The sequence below is a fragment of the Ciconia boyciana genome, chromosome 9 (assembly GCF_034638445.1).
Source record: "Ciconia boyciana chromosome 9, ASM3463844v1, whole genome shotgun sequence".
Classification (NCBI taxonomy): domain Eukaryota; kingdom Metazoa; phylum Chordata; class Aves; order Ciconiiformes; family Ciconiidae; genus Ciconia; species Ciconia boyciana.
This window is the reverse complement of record NC_132942.1, coordinates 19,763,862-19,782,820: the sequence shown is the minus strand read 5'-3', so window position 1 is coordinate 19,782,820 and position 18,959 is coordinate 19,763,862. Positions and strand designations below refer to the sequence as shown.

The window sequence follows — 18,959 nt, the reverse complement described above, 5'->3', positions numbered from 1 at the left end:
GAGTGCTTTCAGTTTTATGACTTTATTAACTAAGCCTGTTCTTAGGGGCAAGAAGAGAGACCTTCTCTTTATTGGGTCAATTCATATTGTTTATTTTTAAGTGGAAGAGAGTGATTACTTACTAGATTACTTTAAACTTCAGCCAGTGAGCTAGTATTGAGCTACAAACCAGAGCTCTTCCTCTTTAGTTTCCTTAGCTGAGGAGCAGAAGTGTGTTCCCTGATGTCAGAAGACTAGCAAATGGATTAAATATCTGTAAGTTTTGGTTCCTGATTTTCCCCAGACATGACGTACATCAGTCACTTGTAGCTGACTATGGCTTCTGCCGAATGGGTCCAGCTGTGTTCATTCTGGTCTGTGGTAAGCGTGTAGCAAATGGTGACTGCAGGCTGAGAGGGAAAAGGCAGCCTGCAAAACCATTTTGCAGGTTGGGGTCATCTGCAGTGGCTTCTTCAGGGCGGGGCTGTTTGAGTGCTGCCGAGCACTAATCTTTCTGCTTGTGGGTAAAGGGTTTTGCTGGTATAAACAACTTAATACATATGAGTGCTTTTTTTGGACTTTGTTGTTTTCAGAAGGTTTTAGAGTACGGTAACGCTCATACATTTCATCCCCAAGCTGCAAGCTTGCTTGAACAAAGAGCATATCTTTTTCAGGAGCCTGGTTCTCTTTCTAAAGAGCTTTTCAAGTTATTTCGCCTCTGGCTGTTAGTTGGTGGGCAGTTGTCTCACCTTTGTCTTTTCTTCAGAAGTTGCCAGTATTCAAAAGTTAGTAGTTTACTTAATCAATAATGTTTATGATAGAGATTAGGAGGAAGTGGTAATATGACTCCCTCTTGAGGTATTTCACTAAGCTGCTGTCTGCTGCAGAAGGCACTTCCAAACGTAGAAAAAGTAACATGAACTTAGAGATCCAGTCCTTATTCCTTTGGGTGACTTGCTAGCCTGCCTTTTGCTAGTGTTTCTTTCTTGTACCATTTAGAGATCACAGAGTGTCTCAGACTGGGAAGGATATGTCCCTAAGGAGACAAGTACATTTCTTCATGATGGATTCATGTATCAACACAAGATACTAGACCTTGCCTCAGTAAATCCAGAGCCGTTGCTTATAGCTGCAACAGATGAACATAATTTCAAACATAAATTTATGTTCCTCAGAAAAGCTAACACAATCACACTAAGCTTAATATATTTCACAAGTAGCAGGCAGGAGCTGTTATTCTTTACACCTCTTACGATGCATCTGCAGAAGACCACGTCTTTGAGTGGAGAGATGTTGTTAGCCACACCCTTGTGTTTATGCTTTCTCAGCCTCCTTTGGAAAAGGGGATTTTTTTGCTGTCTGATCCTGTTACAGTGCAAAGAAATTTGCTAGGTAATGTGCCTTGCTCTCTGCTTGCCTTCTAGTAGTGCCATGCTTATGCTGGGAGGGAGTGAAATCCTTCTTAAGAGAGGAAAAGGAAATGCAAGGCAATCTATTCCAGGTATATTTGATATAGTCCTCTTCCTTGCAGGTGTTTGGTCTATTTCCCACAGAAGAATTTTCAAGGAAACAGAAAATATAATGAAATATTTCCCACTAAGGTTGAAATTACATTTGTGCAGTGTCTTCATGCAGCACTGTCAGACTTCTCATCAGAAACATCACCAGCAGGAGGATCAGATCCCTTGCTTGTGGGGAATTAAGCAGCAGTCTTGATACTAGTGTTAGTAATGGTTTTGCTGATATTAATAGTTCCACTCTGAGTCACCATCGTAAGGAAATTTATTCTTTCAGTGTGAAAAGTTCCCAGGGTGCTTAGCAGGCAGGCCATTCCTAGGTTTCCCTGGGCCTCCTTTATTTGCATCCGATGAGTTGTTCTGTAGGTCTTCAAGGCTGTGGCATATGAGAGTCTTCACATGCATGGTTTGGTTTTTGTGATCCTTTGAAACGGTGGTAGAATCCAAATAAATCAAAGGAGGCGTTGGAGTCAAGGATAGGACAGCTTTCTAGAAACCCAACAGCAGGACTGAGCAAATTTTACCAATACCCATCTGTCAAGTATGGAAGAAGTGGCACAGCAGAGAAAGAAGGAACTATAATCAAAACATTTTGCTACTTGCATAATATTTCTATGGCAAAATAGTCATGTTTGCGAAGCCCCACTATGGAAAGGCATTACTTTATGGTACAGGATGATCTCCCAGTGCTTTGGTCATGTGGATTTTACAGATGGATACTTAAGAAGTTTGAGTTGACTTTGTTGCCCTAAAGAAATAATATAGGTCACCTTCATCCCAACCTGTTCACTTACTTTGTAAGTATGGAATTCTGTTCCGTGGCATTGCACTGGTGGTGTTAGATTCTCAGCTGAACTTTTTGCTTTTTAATTTTACATGTTTTTCTCACTCCTCAAGTCCACACGCACTTTTTGATACTTGAATTATTGAATAATACTTTGAATTATTAAGCCAGACTTTAGGGACAATCTGAACTATACCTCTAAACCTGTTTTTTTGCATCTATTCCACTTTTTGGTTTTTTTTTAAATAAAGAAACTGCTAAATATTCACTATAAAGTGTATGAATGCAAACATCTTTTGACATATCTGTGGACACTTCAGCTGTTTTTCTTGGATAGAGACTCAGAATTGAAAAATTCTTGTCAAGGAATTTGCATGTTGTAACTGATAAGTGTCATTGTACCAAATGGATTAGGGCCCTGCATTCAAAGAGAAGTTTAAATTTGACAGATAATAGTAAAAAAAAAAAGGCATTTTAGTAAAAAAATATAAATTTAAAAAAAAAACTTATTAATGAATGACAGTGGACTTTAAAGTTCTTTCTGTGTGAGATACTCAGTAGCTACTTGTTAAATACCCTACTTGAAAAATCACTAAAACTAGGATCAAGTGAAGATATCTTTAATGTTGTGTACATGATTGCAGGGCTTGGATGCACACGTGAACTTACTTTGAAAATCAGAGTACTTTTGTCTGCTTTTGAAGGTACTTGAACTAGAGAATTTATTCAAGGAATATAATACCGAAAAAATAATTACCATAATGTTACAGGAATCCATGTACAGTTCTGTACATGTAAGCTCAGGTTGCTACAGCAAATGCAATCTGAAAGTCTCAAGCTTATGTGTAAGTATGTGTTTTGGGAAAAATGGTAAGAATTAGGTCAAATGCCTTTGAATTCAGTACCTGAATAGTAAAAAAGCAAGATGCCTGGTGCTAAGTAATTGTCATCACTCTAATCTAGAGACTTTTATATTGTCCTGCAGTATCTATTAAATTCTTTTTGAGCCCTGCTAACTTCAAAGTTAGCCTTCAGTGCAGCTTGTTGGAGGCAAAAGCCCTTTCAGGTTCCAGATCAGGCCACGGAAACCATGGCTGGCACTTTGTTTAATGCTGTCCTTTTGTTCAGAAGTAAAAGAAACATATAGCAGTTTTCCTGTTGAAGTGACATCAAACCCAACTGTCTTCAGAAAGTAAGGAGATGATTGCTGGCATGCTGTGGTGGTCACAGCATTGGTTTCAAGGCTTCATTGCACAATATGTTGGTTTCAGCTGTTCCCTGCCTTTTTGATCTGCTGCCCCGTGCAACAGCTTGCCACCTTCCATTTACACCAGTACAAGATGGTGTGCTGTAACGTAAAATAAGTCACTGATGTGATACAGATTAAAAATAATCTTCCAAAAAGAGGAACCTGAGACACTGGGCAACTGTTGCTCCTGTTCTCAAATCCTTTTCTGTAGAGTCTTATAATGATGCGCTTTTTGTGTTCATCAACTCTGACTTGAAGTTGTAGGGAGAAGTGGTGCTGGCCTTACGGGTCAGGAACACTTAGACATCCATTGTATAAATCATGTGAAATCTAAATTATGCAGTTGCACTCCTTTTAATATCTAGATAAAATCAGTACTTGAATGCAGAGTGTCTGGCTAACCCAGGCAAGACTGAGTGGATATCTGAAAAAATTATTTGGGTATTTTTTGCATCTTGTATTACTGAAGGTTGGTTTCTTTAGCTGAAGTTAGTCCACAGCCTTTTTTGAGATGAGGCTTTTTCTCTATACTTTCCGTTACTTGGATATCAGCAATTACAAAAACACACTGAAATTGTGTATAAGCGAAAGATGGTGTTTCAGACAATTAAGGAGTGATTAGGATTTCCTGAATAGTTATGACGGGTTGATACAATTCCATGAGTTGCCAAATCTGGAATATGTTGCCATACATCTTTGGTGGAAAAAACTGAAATTAAAACAGCATGGGTTTCTTTCTTGGAGTAGCTGACTTGTTTTAGTTTGGGCTTTAGTTTTATTGAATATTTCATTGTGGTGGCTACTTTTTCTGTATTTCTTTTGTGTGCAAATACCTTGTGTTTTGCAAAAGACAGATGATGGAGAGTTAGTGCAATTTCTTCCTGCTCCTAGGTGGTTTTGAGTAACCTTTTTATAACTTTTTACAGAAAAAGTCTGTATAGAAACCTCTTCAAAATCTGGTTAAAGTTTTGCTGATCCTTGGGGAAGAGCAAAAACCAAAGAATGAGAATGAATTCTGATGTAGTTCTGTTGGCCAGGGAAAGCAAGGAGGGATGTAGAGGAAGAAGTGCCAGGATCTGGTCGTAGAAAAAATAGAGAAAATACATAGGCATGCTTGGAGAAAAGGATTGAATGCTTAGTTGAAGCTTATAGCTTCTTTTGAATCTCCAATCCTAGTTATTAGTATTTAATGCCAGTGAATTTGTAGTTTGGAGTTGCTTATTTTTAAATTATTCTTCAGTTATCTGTGCTTCGATATATGGTATTTGTGTTTGTTGCTCAGCCACTTTTCTCAAGCTGGAAGTACATGTCTGCTGCTTCTCTTCCTTCTGTTCCATTTTGTTGTTTTGCTCGAAGGTTAAAGGGCTGCAGATCTTTTCTAGATCTTAGGGGAAGAAAAAGGTAATAAGCAGCAGTGCATGTGTTAAGCGGTAGTGGATATGAGAAAAAAAATTGATCAGGTTTTGAAAAAATGGCTTTATGACCTGGATCTTTAACTGGCTGCAGTGTCTGTATTTCTGATGCCCATTAATGTCCCTTCATACAGCTTTTTAGACACCTTTGTGTTGAGGGTTGTGCCTGTCTTCTGGCCAGCGCGTTGAGGTAACTAAATTTGGACAGAGCTGGTTTCACATGGAACCAGCAGCAGAGATCTGAACGTAAACTTCCTCTGGGAATCTAGGAATAACCCTTGAAGTATTTTAGCTTTGCACCAGGCAGCCACGTTGCAAATGTAGTTAACATAGGCTAATTTATTTTTGATGAATCTGAAGTAATCTAATTACTAGCTTAGCCTGAAATTTGCTTCTGAGATGTTGCTTATCCTACCTTTAATCTGAAATACTGTTAACAGGCTTATTAATTGTGTAGTGGAGAGCAGTGTGTTGTCTGCCTTGTTTACCCATGAACATAATGCAGAGAAAAATGTACAACTTACGGCTTTTTTACACAGCATTGTACAGTGTGAAGTGTAATTTGAATTTTGCCTTGCACCTGGCTTGGGGTGTCCACACAGTGCAAACACTTTTGGAAATGATACTCCATTTAAGCTACTTGGTTTGTAGGAGGTGCGTGCAAGCTGGTTCAGGGCTTTGAAACTGCTAATGTAGAAATAGTGTGTTGTAGGGATGCATCAGTTAGCTCTAAAATGTCTTGGCTGCTTATGGAGTCCTTGAAGTCAGCTGCTGTTTGTGTGCTTAAATTCCTTGATTAAAGAGGTTCTGATGTATGTACTAATTTGAGCAGTCAGCAGTGAAATGCAACTTTCTAAATAGTTTGTTTTCTTTTTACAAGTCCTATAAATTAATAGATGAGTGAATGTGAAGAGGTTTCTTTGCATCTGCTCTGGAAGGAAGAAAAGTTATTATAATCTCGACCCAGTATTTTCCCCTCAAGTTTTCATTTGTGATGTTTTCTTTATACGTGAAATAAAAGCTAAAGGGGCTCTTTATTAGGTATTGAGACAGTTTCTCAGGTAGAAAATACTACTTAATGTTTCCATTATACAAAAAAAAAAAAAGCTTGACATATCTAATCTTCCCAACTGCCTAACAAAATCCTGTTATTTAGGGTAGCTTTTGGTATAGTTGTAGATTGAAATGGTCTGAACAAATATGTAGCGCAGGACAAGTGTCTGTGATGCAGTGGAAGCTCTGCAAACTTGGTGCATTTACTTCTTTAGTTTCAACAAGTTCACTGTATAGGTAACACGATTGGAAGTTTCCCTTGAGTCTTAAACGTACAGAGGAAAAACTGTTTTACTTTGTGATGCATGAAGATTAGAAGTGCAAATAGGTTCTACCTAAATAGGTTTATTTGGAAAATTAACTAGATGAATCATTAGCAATATTGTTAGTGCAAAAACAATAATAGTAATTGTAGCAGAGAACTTGAGGTAACTTCTCTTAATTTAGAAAAATAAAAAGAAAACCAGTACCTTGCTCCTAGTGTCTGTGTACCTTTCTACAGCCAGTTTGTCATAGCCATATTTCTGATGATTCTTATGTAAACATTTTACTGTCAAAATTATTATTTGCAGACGGGAAGGATTCCTCTTTTGGGGTATTTGTACTCTAGAGTTGTGAAAGTTAATTCAGAAATGTGTTAGGAAAGTGATTGCAACCATTTGCAGTGATATCAATGATAAGCCTGATGACTGCTTTAATGTACTATTTAAGTATTGAGATTTTTCTGCTCTGGGCAAGAATGTGGATTGCTAACGTACTGTACACATACAGTGTCTGCCAAAAAAGGCTGAGTGACTATGTAGTTAAAGGCATGAACTGAGACAGCTGAAAAACAAGCAGCACTTGTAAGCTGAAGGTATAATTAAACCTCCTATTAGGCTGGGAAAGGGCTGCAGAGTCCAGCTGGTTAGAAAATAAAGCCAGTTTTCATCTGAAGTAAAACATGATCAGTAAGCCTCAGGTGGAGCATTGCAGTAGGACTTGCTGACTGCCCCTTACTGCTGGATGCTCTTTCACAACCTAAGATTTTATTATTATTATTGATTCAAATTTTTTCAACTACCATCTTGAGCTGAGCAAGGAGGCATTGTGAAAAACATTACAGTGAGGCTTAATGTAGCCCCCAAACCTTGCCTGTCTGAATTTAAAATTGCATTTGCCATTTTTTTAGTAAGCTGCTTCTGCATAAAACTAGTACTTTCTGTTTTGAGAGGCAGGTGTAGAAAAAGTGATTAAAATATATATATATATATATATATGTGGGGCTCAACATATTTATATTCAGCAAAATAGTTTGTATGATGTGCAAGTTTTGCAAGCCTTCATGGTTCGGTACTTGGAATGGTGCAGGGATGAGTCATCAAATTGCTACAATTACACAATTCAGTACTCATTGCTCTTGTAAAGACAACATACTAATATAGGATGGATACAGGCAGTTTTTGATTACTGACTCTTTACTCCAGACACTCAGAAAATTAAATGAGAGTTAGGGTGTATTTGAAACAGTTACGCAAGGAATATGTTAGACATGATCCTGCAGTACCTGTTGAGGTAAGCCCACTCCTAAGAAGTAATAAGCTATTACGTATTTACAAAAAAAACCAACCAACCAAACAAAAAAAACCCAAAACCAAAACACGGACAACTTTAATTGGCTGGTGGATCAAAAGCATCCTCCCCATCTAATTTTAGAAACTATACCTGCTGCTGAAAACACTGGATGTCTCTTGGGATTGTGATAATTGTATTTTTTTTCTAGTGATGTCTGTTTGTTGAGTGGAAATACAGGCATGCTTGAAAATAGCTGGTAACTTGGACAAAAGCAGCGCTTTCTCTTTTGTTTGTTTCTTGTTACATCCTAAACTGACTGTTAGTTTAATCAGTGATTTTTTAATTAATTAATATTAATCTTTATGAGAATCTGTATTGCAGCATTTCTCAAGTTCTAAAAGCCAGCAGGGTGATTTTGCTGTTATGGTACTTCATCAGCAGTTGTGCTTCACAGGTTGGGGTATGAATTACCAAATTAACTGCTCCACTGGGTAGTTTCAGACTGCAGTTTGTGCATACAACTGCCTATTAAAAGGATGTGCCATCACCAAAAGCTCTGTGATGAAGTTGGAGCCCTTGCTTTGTGTTTTGTGGAATTGGATCAGAATAGTAGTTCTGAAGTGCTGATCACTTTTGTGTATAATTTCATTTTAAAAACAAGTTACCTAGTTTAGTTGTGGACACAGCCCACACTGGTCTGACTTCTGAGATTAACTTCAAGTCAGACATACTGAATATTAAGAGATATGCAGTTACGTATTTACAGAAGATCAGCAAATTAATTTTGTAATGAGGTTAAGGTGAAGACTGATACTCTAGAAACAAAGTTAAAATAGTGGTACTAATTGCCAGTCATCAAAGCATTAGTGATTAAACAAGATAACCTGTTTAGTACCTGCTTCTATTCTTTTGAACCTGCAAAAATAACTGTTCTGGAACATTTAGGTGAAGAATTACTTTGACTTGAGATTTTCTTTCTCTGAGCAGAGAGACAGGAGCAGGCAACTGTTGGTTTTGGGGGATTTATGGATCTGGAGAAAACTTCCTTAAAAGTAGGCCCTTGAGAAGTGTCAAACTGGGTATCTAAAAGCGTTAGGTATCTTTTAAAAACATCATATCTACACCTTGTGGTCAAACTACGGTGTTTGCTTTTAGAGACTTTAAACACAAACTGGATAACTGTCTGCTGGTACTGAATTTACCCTATCTTCCTGTAAACTTCTTGGTGGTTAGTCAGAGGCCAAATAAAAATGCTGCCTTATTTTCAGTATGAGGGTTTTTTTCTAATTTTGCCTTCAGCTGTTGGATCTTGGTAGACTCTTTTAGTATTTCAAGTATATTTTTGTTTGAACTTCCAGCAATAACTACACTAAAATAAAACCTGGCAACTGGGAGAATAGCTAGCTAGGTAAGAAATGAAGCGTATTGAGCTTAATTTGTGCAGATCCCTAGTGCTTACATAAATAGTTTAATTTAAGATGAAACAAGCAGTTACTAATAGAGATGTCAAATATAGACATGTCCATGGTCAGCAGAGTTAACTTTCAAATTAGAATCATAGAATATCTGAAGTTGGAAGGGATCCATAAGGATCATTGAGTCCAGCTCCCTGCTCTGCACACGACTGCCTAAAACTAAATGAAGTTTAACTTGATGAACCTTAGAGATTTATTTTCAAAGTGCTTTATAGTGACTGTGGACAGTGGATTGAGTTTATTACCATCAAATGTTTTCAGAAATTCTTTATTTGGAAAATCATTTGGTCACGGGCTCTATTTTCTACTTTTCTCAAGGGATTATTTTCCCCCTGCATAAAGGTATAATTATCTCATATTTAGAAAAATGCATATGTTGTCTTGTTACATAATTAATGGAGGAATATTGCCAGGAACTGTTTTCTATAGGCAACGTGAGTGAGGTTAAACCTGTAGCTGGAGGTATGTTGTTGCTGGTGCTGTCTTCTTTGTGAAGCCAAACATCTTTATTGCCCAAATTTGAATAACCGTCCATACCTTTTTATGCTTACTCCTTTGATACAGGAATCTTTTATGTCATTCCTCTATATAGCCTATGGCTATGCTTCTGAAGAAATTTTTTGAAGTGGTGAATCTTTGCAGTGGTTAGGATAAGCACACTTTGTCACTGACCACCTATTTCTGACCTGGCATTTGGAAGCACTGTAGTATATTTGCATTTCTTTGCAGACTGATATATACAGATTTTGAGGGATGTGATAAGTAAGGGATTTGGTCCTTGCTGTGAGAATAGTTGATTCACATCTTGTGCAGTTTAAGTTAGTGGTTCTCCAACTTTGTTTAGTGTTTGTGCTACAGTATATTTTTATTAAGAGTGTCTCAGTACTTAAAAGAAGGAAATCCCCTCCTATCCCCGATCAAGTGTCAAGATGTTGTTAATAAACACTGTTTAACAGGTTCCTGGATTAGAAAATGGTGACCATTACATCTGAAGGAGAGGCTCGCATTCATTTGGAAACGCTTTAAACCATCAGGGTTTTCTGGCTATATTAAAAGCAGGAAGCCATAAGAGACACATGCTCATTGCTTTTAGATGGTAAAGATGGTTACCCAGCTTTCTTCCTTACTGATGTGGTCCAGTTGTCACATAGGATGGTGGATTCCTCTCCTCCTCTGGGTGAATGTGTAATTAATACCTTCAGCAATCCTATGCTGGTAGAGCTGGTTTCAGAAGGCCATTTGAGTATACAGAGCTCGAGCTTAATCTGCTGTGTTTGACTTCAAGATATCCAAGTATGTATTAGTTATTTTCTATTGTTTCTTCAGCTTCTCTAAAGTCAGATGTAGATGTGATTTGCTAAAGGAGATCAGAGCCTGTTTAGCTGAACTGTTTTGATTAGTTCTGCTTGTTTTGTAATTTTAACTGAAATTTCCTGGTATCTTTTCCAGTGAGTGGGAATTTTGAGAAAATTAGATTTTTAAAGACTTAGCTTGATCTTTAATTCGGATCAGAATTACTGGTGTAATCTCAAGGGTAGTGGGAAATAGAAGTTCTTGTTTTCTATAACTTTCCCTTTCATTGTAGCTGAAAATATAATAATTGAAGACTGCTATTCTTTTTTTCAAGGTAACACAGCTATTGTCTAGTTTTATCCATCCATCCTTTGTATCCTGTGAATCCATTCTTCGGTAGGGAAAAGTTTCTCATTGAAGAAACATAGCAATGTTGTCTGCCTTGCTAGGTACTACTGCTGCTACTTGTGTGTCTTCTCCTAGTTCCCAGGATTACTGCCATCACTTCTATAATTGCTCTGTTGATACTGGAACTAAAACTGGGTTAAAGAACAAAGCTGCAGCATACTGTTTCTCTTTAGAGTCAATTAAGTGACTAAAGGCACTCCCAAGTCATGAAGCATAGTGCAAATCTAAGCATTACCTGCCTGGAGCTAACACAAATCTGGTAGAAATCTTGATAAATTTCTGCTAGAAAAGATGCAGCTTTTTTAATGTATCTCATGAGTGAGATGAACCTTGCAGGCTGAGTGCCATGCATCTACAGAAAAACTTAGGTGCTTTTGCACCTAATGTCATACAATCATATATATGTGGAACTATTATGCTTGAGATGCCAGTTTTAGTTGCTACCAGGTATCTAAGGATCTTAACTGAAACTGATTTATGAAGTTTTCCAATACCTACAAAATTTTTTGCCTTTGGGGATCATTCATGGTTGGTTTTATTTTGGAAGCTTTTCATAATCTCCAAAGGAAATGAGCTTTATGTATTTATGCTGCTTGTCAGTACCTCTTTCTCCCCGCGTAACTTTTGAACCTGTTTGCCCTGTTCATCTGCATCTCATAGAAATCCCAAAGACTTGAGGTATTGTGGAGCAGAAAGACTAAAGAAAGCTTGAAGTTACTGCAGAACTAGGTGAGGAATATGGGATGCAAATCTTCAGGAAACAAGCTTTTAAAATTCTATGGCTTGTAGATCAATTTGTAAATTTTGCTGCCATTGCTGGTTTTACCATTAGTGAAAATAAGACAGATGCTTTCTTCAGTATAACTTTATTCAGTTGGGTTATAACACCTACAAGGCAACAGAAAACATCTATGCTTAGACCCATTGTTATCACTTCGCTGTTGCTGCCATTCTCAGTAGGGGATGGAGAACACTTATTCCAGGCTGACTAATTAAGGAATGACAGCTGGTTGGAAATACCATTCTACTTTTGCAAGAACTGTGAGCAACTTAACAAGAATTTCTGGAAAAAATGAACTTATAAACAGGATTGATAATATTTAGAAGCTGCGCTTCCATTGTGAGAAGCTGCTAGGCTCTTGTGGTTGTGGGGAAAAAAAATCAAGCCTGTTCTTTCAGAGTCTGCAAGGGCAGGGCAGTCGTATTGCAGGGCTCATGGCCTTGCCAGAGTAACTGAATGAGAAGTCATTGCACCAGGTCTTGATGCTGTTCAGCAGTAGAGCTGCAGGGAAATGGAGTCCATGTTAAATCCACTTTAAAGCTGCTTGGGAAAACTGCAGAGGCGGCCAGCACAGTAGCTTTATATAGAGGGTGGGTGAGGTAAACAACAAGGTACAGGTTGAGAGAAGCGAACAGCATGATGAAGGGAAGAGTTGAACTTGTAGATGCCTATCTTCCTTCTTGCACAAGAGCTGGAGGCCTTCCTGCACAAGGACTAGTGACACCAGCTGTTAGGAATTTTGACGACTTCTGCCAAGTGCTGTGGATGTACAGAACAGATTAGAGTTGTCTAATTGCTTCTTCCGGACAACAGGACAGGATCCACCCGGTCATCTTTTAGTCTTCAGTTAGTAGGCTTAAGTGCTTCAGAGACACATTAGAGTCTGTGTACAATTGTAAAATCCATTGAGTTAGGATATATGTGATTGGGGAATAACCCCCAAAATTATGTGTTTAAGACAGAAGTAGAGAGAATTTATTAGGAATAGAAGATATAATAGGGAAAACAAGCTATATATTTGAGACTAGAAAGAACCGTCAAGCTCTAAAATATAGTAAGAAAGGCAACTATCTTAGGCAACTGTTAATTTAGGTTAACTGTTAATTCTCTTAATTTTTCCAGTTTTCTGGTTTTGGTGTGGTACATCCCTTATGCAAGAAAGAGGAGGACATGAAGCAGTGAATGCTTTTGAGGTGGAATTGTGTTTTGAGTGGGGGTTGGATGTAGTTGTTAAGGGGTTAATCCATAATCTGTGATGGCAAGAATAAAGGAATTGTGTGACTTATTCCATCATGTGTTTTACTTGAGTGCATTGTTCCTCTTTCTGCTGAGACAGCTGATAGAGGGGAAGAAGGCTGAAATAAGTACAATGTTTTAAGACATTCAGTTTTTCATGATAGCCCTCTGCCAGTTAGCCAGTATCTCCTGGACATGAATAATGGGGAGGACAGGGTTGGTGGGAAGCTAAATGAGCAATAATTGCCTAGATGTGGGGTACCAATGAGTATGTAAAAATAGATGGTAATTGTGGTATGGACAGCAAAAGGGAGCAAATAAGTAAAAAACAAAACGGGAAGAAATGACTGCAAGATTTTGAAAAATTGAGGTAAGCTCTAAAAGAAACATTTGCAGCTGAATGTTTATAGAAATTCTTACATCTTGTTCTCGAACAAAAGGGAGGAAAACAGTAGGGAGGAGCAGTTACGATGTGGGGAGAGCACTGTAATTAAGTGAGGGTGAAGAAAGATGGTGACAGCCAAGGGTTATAGGACACAGATTGTGGCAGTGAATTAGAGACATTCTATAGAGAATGGTCCCTCCTCCTTGTGGTAAGCTAGAGCTGGAAAAAAAATTCATATTGTGTTGCATAAAAGTAGTGTATAGTGGTGTCGTCCCCCCCCCAACTAGACGTATGCAATTTAACTCTGGCAGAAAGTGCTAGTTGATTACTTTGACAGGTTTAATTACTTTGGCTTGAGTAGGATGAAAGTGAATTTATTTCCCAGTGAGAAAAGCGTTGAAAGGCTGCATGAAAACCTGTTAAAGGAAACTGAAGAGGGGTTAGGGAGTTATCTTTACAGTAAATGGAATTGATAAACATGTCAGTTAAAAGGGGAATTTATTTATAGTACCCAGGTTTTGTGGCCAAAAATCTTTGATAATACCGTTCATTGAGAAAATTAATTTTATCTGTTCAATTGATTTGCTTTTTCATAATGCTTGTAGAGCAAGGAATTGCCATAGAATAAAAAATTGAAGTAATACTACTTTTTTTTTTTCTTAGAACACGTCAGTAATGGAGGATCAGAATGAAGATGAGTCTCCAAAGAAAAATACCCTATGGCAGGTAGGACTAGCATTCATGTAAAAAGAGAGGTGGCATGTTTTTATATGTTCCTGCTTTTGAGAAATTTCCGAATCTTGCGTCTGCATAATCATCCTCGTATGTAGTTGACTGTGTCATCCTAAAATTAGCTCAACCTTCAAGTGAAGGATGACACCAATGAAATTGAGAAATTACTAGATCTTCTCAGATTTTGTAGTTTGTGCTGACCTTGAAAGGAAAATTCTGTGTCCAAGGATATCTGGGAATACAGTTCAACCTGTCTGAGCACGTGACTGTCAATTTAAAAAGAAAAATTGAACACCTTCACATGGCAAGGAGTTGCAACCAATTTGCTTTGAAGAAGTTTGGGAATGTTTTGGAGAGCTGACAATTGTTCCGCAGCAGCTCTCTTAGTCTCCTGAAGGGCTCAGAAGAGCCTGGCATCAATCTTTGGTTCTATTTACTAATCAGTAGTAAGTCCTGGGGTGGTGTTCTTGTAGCATCCTTATTTGTAGCTAAAGCTTCCAGGATTTTAACAATGTTTTTATGTGGATGTCCCAAACATTGACATGAGCTGTTTTTCAAAAACAAAACAAGCCCTTGATATCGTGTAATTCTCAGTTTTCATTTATGGACAAGCAGTTCAACGCTGACATGAGGGTCTTGAATTTTTGTGTTAATTAGAGTATTAATACCCAACTTTGGTATGTCTCTAAATGTGTATTATTTTAACTGCTGGAACCTATGTAAATCATTAGTGGAGACAGACTGCAGTATGCAGTAGAGGCAAACTGCAATATGCAGCAGAAACCACTGGTTTAATCTGGAAAAGTTTGTTCTTAGAAGAATTAAGTTCCTTGCTGTTTAAATGGTAAGAGGTGTAAGAGAATTGAAGTCTTTCAGTGTAAGAAGTAACTTATAATTATAAGCAAGGTCCCTTCATTCATCTTTATCCATGAAAGATGAAATTTGAATGGCATAACTCATAGCTTTAAGAATGTATTTTAAAATTTAATTGTTGATTATTTCTTTGCATATTCTCACATTTTCTTCCTCAAGAGACTTCTTATAAAGCTGTTCCTGTTCTTGTTTATATTTACACACTGATATTCCTTTTCTCAAAACAGATAAGTAATGGAACTTCATCTGTGATTGTCTCAAGGAAAAGACCATCAGAAGGAAACTACGAAAAGGAAAAAGACTTGTGTATTAAATATTTTGACCAGTGGTCTGAATCAGATCAAGTTGAATTTGTGGAACACCTTATTTCACGAATGTGTCACTATCAGCATGGACATATTAACTCTTACTTGAAGCCCATGTTACAACGGGACTTCATCACTGCGTTACCAGGTAAATTAATATTTATTTTACAAGAGGTGCATTATAAATACTTCATTTCGTTTAATACTTCGGGTGTATGCAAACTTTTTGGAACATCCTCCAGATTTAGATTGTCTTGTATAAATAAAGTGATGCTTCCTACTCAGAAGAAGTGCAGGAGGGTAGCTGAAGTCATTCAGTTCTGTGATTAATTGAATTGGCCACTGGATGCCAGTGTTGTTCCATGTAAAAGTAGTTGTGAGTAGCATATCCTGAAGACTAGTGTTTGTTTAAATTGGAACTTAGTTGTCATAAAAGTTGTATCTCTGCAAGCTCTGGTCTAAATTCCTTTTTCATACAAACCCCATAGGTGTAGAAAATACTATGGAGGTGTTTTCATTTCTGAAGTCCTTACTACATTTTAGTTTTGTTCTAACTTCCCAAATCTTAAATAAAATGCAGCCTGCTTAGATGAGTGAATCTAGTTTGGTCTTGTTGCTGACTCAAGAGCAAAAGCACTTGTGGGTTTTTATTGTATAGTCCAGCCATGATTCCTTCCTTCAGTTGCTCAGAACCTCTTCTTCCACCGATGAGTGTAAACCTGTATCAGTAGTTCAAATATGAAATCTGTTCTTACACTTGCTATATGCATTTCTTCAAAAAAAATATGGAGCAGTAATAACTAGGTATATAGAATTTTTAGCTTTCAATCTCCTGGTAAGTTGTATATATTTTTCTGTTAATTTCTGGAAGGAATCATGTCCCTGGATTTTTGCTGCTGGGGAGGATGATTCATTTGATTTTTTGAAAGGTAGATGTGTGAACATTGTTTCCAGAGTGGGAAATAAGCATGAAATAAGTGGCCAAATGTTCTATTTGCCATTAGCAGTATAATAGCACAGATTCACACCTGCAGTGAGTGAGTAGTCTGTGGATGTTATCCCAGGAATTCCAAGACATGACAGTGCTGAGGGCGGCTGAGGAGGTGATACAAATTGTAAATGGAAAATTGTAAATGTAAATTGGAAACTGGTAATTTTCTGAGCACAGGGACCACTGAAGTAAAGTTCCTTTAAAGGCTGGTCATATTACAAGCTCTCAAGCTTTTGTAGCTATTGGTGTGCTTAGGTGGTGTTGTGTGTATGGGCTTTCCTGGTATCTGGGACAGAATGCTGCTGGCATGTTATGGCTTTCTGTTTTCTGTAGTGCTGCTATATTTCCACAAACCCTGGAGGAATTCAACTTTTGGAGGTGATGGGGGGATTTTGGCTCACATGTCAAGCATGGTTGAAATGAACCTAGTAGTTGGAGGGGAATGAAGAACGTGGGGTAGGACACAGGAAGTGATATGGGATCTCATATGTGCTCTATTTTCTTAAAAAAAAAAACAGGCTTAAAAATGTGAAAGGGCTGTGAGAGAGAGGGAGTGTCTTTCCCCCACACCTCAGTTTCACATAAGTTATTTTAAAGAAGACTTAGCTTGTCTGGCCACACACATAAAAATGTGCCTCATTTTGACTGGAGAGATGTCTCCTTTAGGTAGTGTGGATGTTTCTTCCAGCTTGTTTCAAAAATATTGAATTTTGATTTCTCTAGAGAGTGTCTGGGATTAACTAAAAAATAAAGTGAAATAGACAGTCATGGTCATGTGAAAGTATGAGCTTCAATTACAATTTTATTTGGTTTGCTTTGATTTTATACCTCAGGGCTGATACCGTGGAGATATACAGTTCTTTCATATTATGTATTTACTCCTAGAGAAATTTTTGGGAGCTGCATAAGCTGACACTTATTTACACCACATTTGTATATATAAATAGTTATATTTATGACATTTGTTGCTTTTGAAGATGTAAATACTGGGAACTGTTCCCATACTCAGCCTTTGTTAAAGGTAATATGATGTTTGAAGAATGTCTGTATAAATTTACCTAAGAACTTAATCTGAGTTCATTGAAATCAGTCCTGCATTGGACTAACATCACATTAAAAGACAGCAGTAAAGTACTACCTTTTAAAAGATAGTTTCTCTTGTCTTAAAGAAGTAAAATTCCTTTGTTTTAAATGGAAATAGTTTTTGCTTGCTACTGTCCTTACTGATTTTACACCTGTGAGAATGCAGGAAAAATAGAAAAAGTTTGTATCTGGCTTCCCTTCGCTTCAGTGGGAAAAAGTGATAATTCTGGTGTGCTTTTCTGTAAGTGGTGGCAGAATGTTTAGTCTGTAGGGTCTGTTCTTACAGGTTGGGCTGTGGTTGGGCTCTTTCCTTTACTAGAAATCACCATCGTGGCATATGACTAGCTGTATCAGCTATAGCTGTATGGCGTATAGTTGTTTCTGTTATTGCAAGTCCCATTGACCAAGTGGCTCAGAAGCCTATACTCATTGTTTTTCCACATCTGCCGACGGTGTTTCCTCTAGCATGTCAAAAACAGCTCTCAAGACAGCAGTGTATAATGGACAGCATAATTGCAAGAATAACTTATGTCACCTCTGTGCTTTTGATTCTCTTGATTATCTTCAAGATGTTAGTCTTAGTATTACTTGCATGTTCTCATCCAAGTTGTGTCCTTTCCTTAAATGAATTACAACTTTGACGCTTGAGCCTTGCCACCCTCGATTAGGAAAGAAAGTCCCTTCCATGTCAGTTTTGTGTATTAAAACTAAGAGAACTGTACACTGTGTCAGTCAAGTGAAAACCCTGCCAGGCTTCTTTTGAAATTTGTTTCTAAAATAATAAAAGCCTGTGCAGTTGCATGATCTAAGTGATTGCTTCATATCTAATGTTAGTCAGTTTTATAGAGTTGACATCCCACATTTGGGTTTCATTTTCATCCAAAGTGACATTTACACATTGAGCTTTGAAATCCTTGTGGATTTTAATTGTTTTAATTTATTATTGAAATTCAACCAAACCTTCATTTGGTACCTATAATCAACAGCAGCCGTAATTTTTCACCATTTTCTATAAAACTGCAAAAGCTCTTGTAGGGGCATAAGAGTTGGGAGTAATGTTTTCTTTGAAAAGTGTACCAATAAATGCTAGATGCATTTTACTAAATAAAACTGATAGGTTTTAGTACCTGTTTCAGAAACTATTTATAAAACTAAATGCTCACTGTCCTTTAATGTAGAATAGGTATACGTGGCTATTTCAGGCCTTAATGTGTCTTAAACTTAGTCCTGCATGTTGTCTGAAATAATTATAGTGGGCCTGTCTAAGTATCTGTGCTTTGGACCTGTTCCTACTATGTTAATTAGGGTAAATATTTTACCTGACGTCTTTTTTTAATGTGAACAATTTAAGTCTGTGCACTTTTGCAAGCAGTAAAAATCTTAAGAACAGACTTGGTGGCAAAGAAAAGCATTTGTGTATTTGTGCTCAGTATGCAACTTTCAAGGCTCTGTGTATTCATAGAAGACGAGACTGCCTTATTTTAATATCAAAAAACACTTGAGTTTCTGACTTTTAAAAAAATCTATTTTTAACTGTGACCAGTGTTATACAGAATTGTGAAAATTGTGCATCTTAAAGGGCTTCTGCCTAGTAATTCACAGCTGATTCTTAAAACTCAATGAAATATTGGCTTCATAACTAAGAGTTTGTGTGTGTTAAGTGTACAGTCCCAGATTGATATGCATACATGTGTCTGTTATCGCTGTTGTGGAGATGTGGTAGCTGGTTGCAGTTAGCTTTTATTGAAAACCTTGGTTTAGTTCAATTAAACATTAATGACCATTTGGTACTAGGAGTACACCACAAGCAAGAGTCTGAAAAAGTCTCGGGTTAGTGAAATGGGTAAAA

The 18,959-nt window shown here is 37.4% G+C and overlaps 1 protein-coding gene across 4 annotated transcripts in view; it reads left to right on the top strand.

The window, feature by feature from the left end:
• FBXW11 (F-box and WD repeat domain containing 11) overlaps positions 1–18,959 on the top strand; it is a 78,654-nt gene that overhangs the window by 24,105 nt on the left and 35,590 nt on the right. For all 4 annotated transcript variants that reach the window (XM_072872545.1, XM_072872544.1, XM_072872543.1 and 1 more), the window contains 2 exons: positions 13,790–13,852; positions 14,959–15,184. In XM_072872545.1, the coding sequence (XP_072728646.1) occupies positions 13,802–13,852; positions 14,959–15,184 (277 nt within the window). In that variant the 5' untranslated portion in view covers positions 13,790–13,801. The remainder of the gene's footprint in view (positions 1–13,789; positions 13,853–14,958; positions 15,185–18,959) is intronic.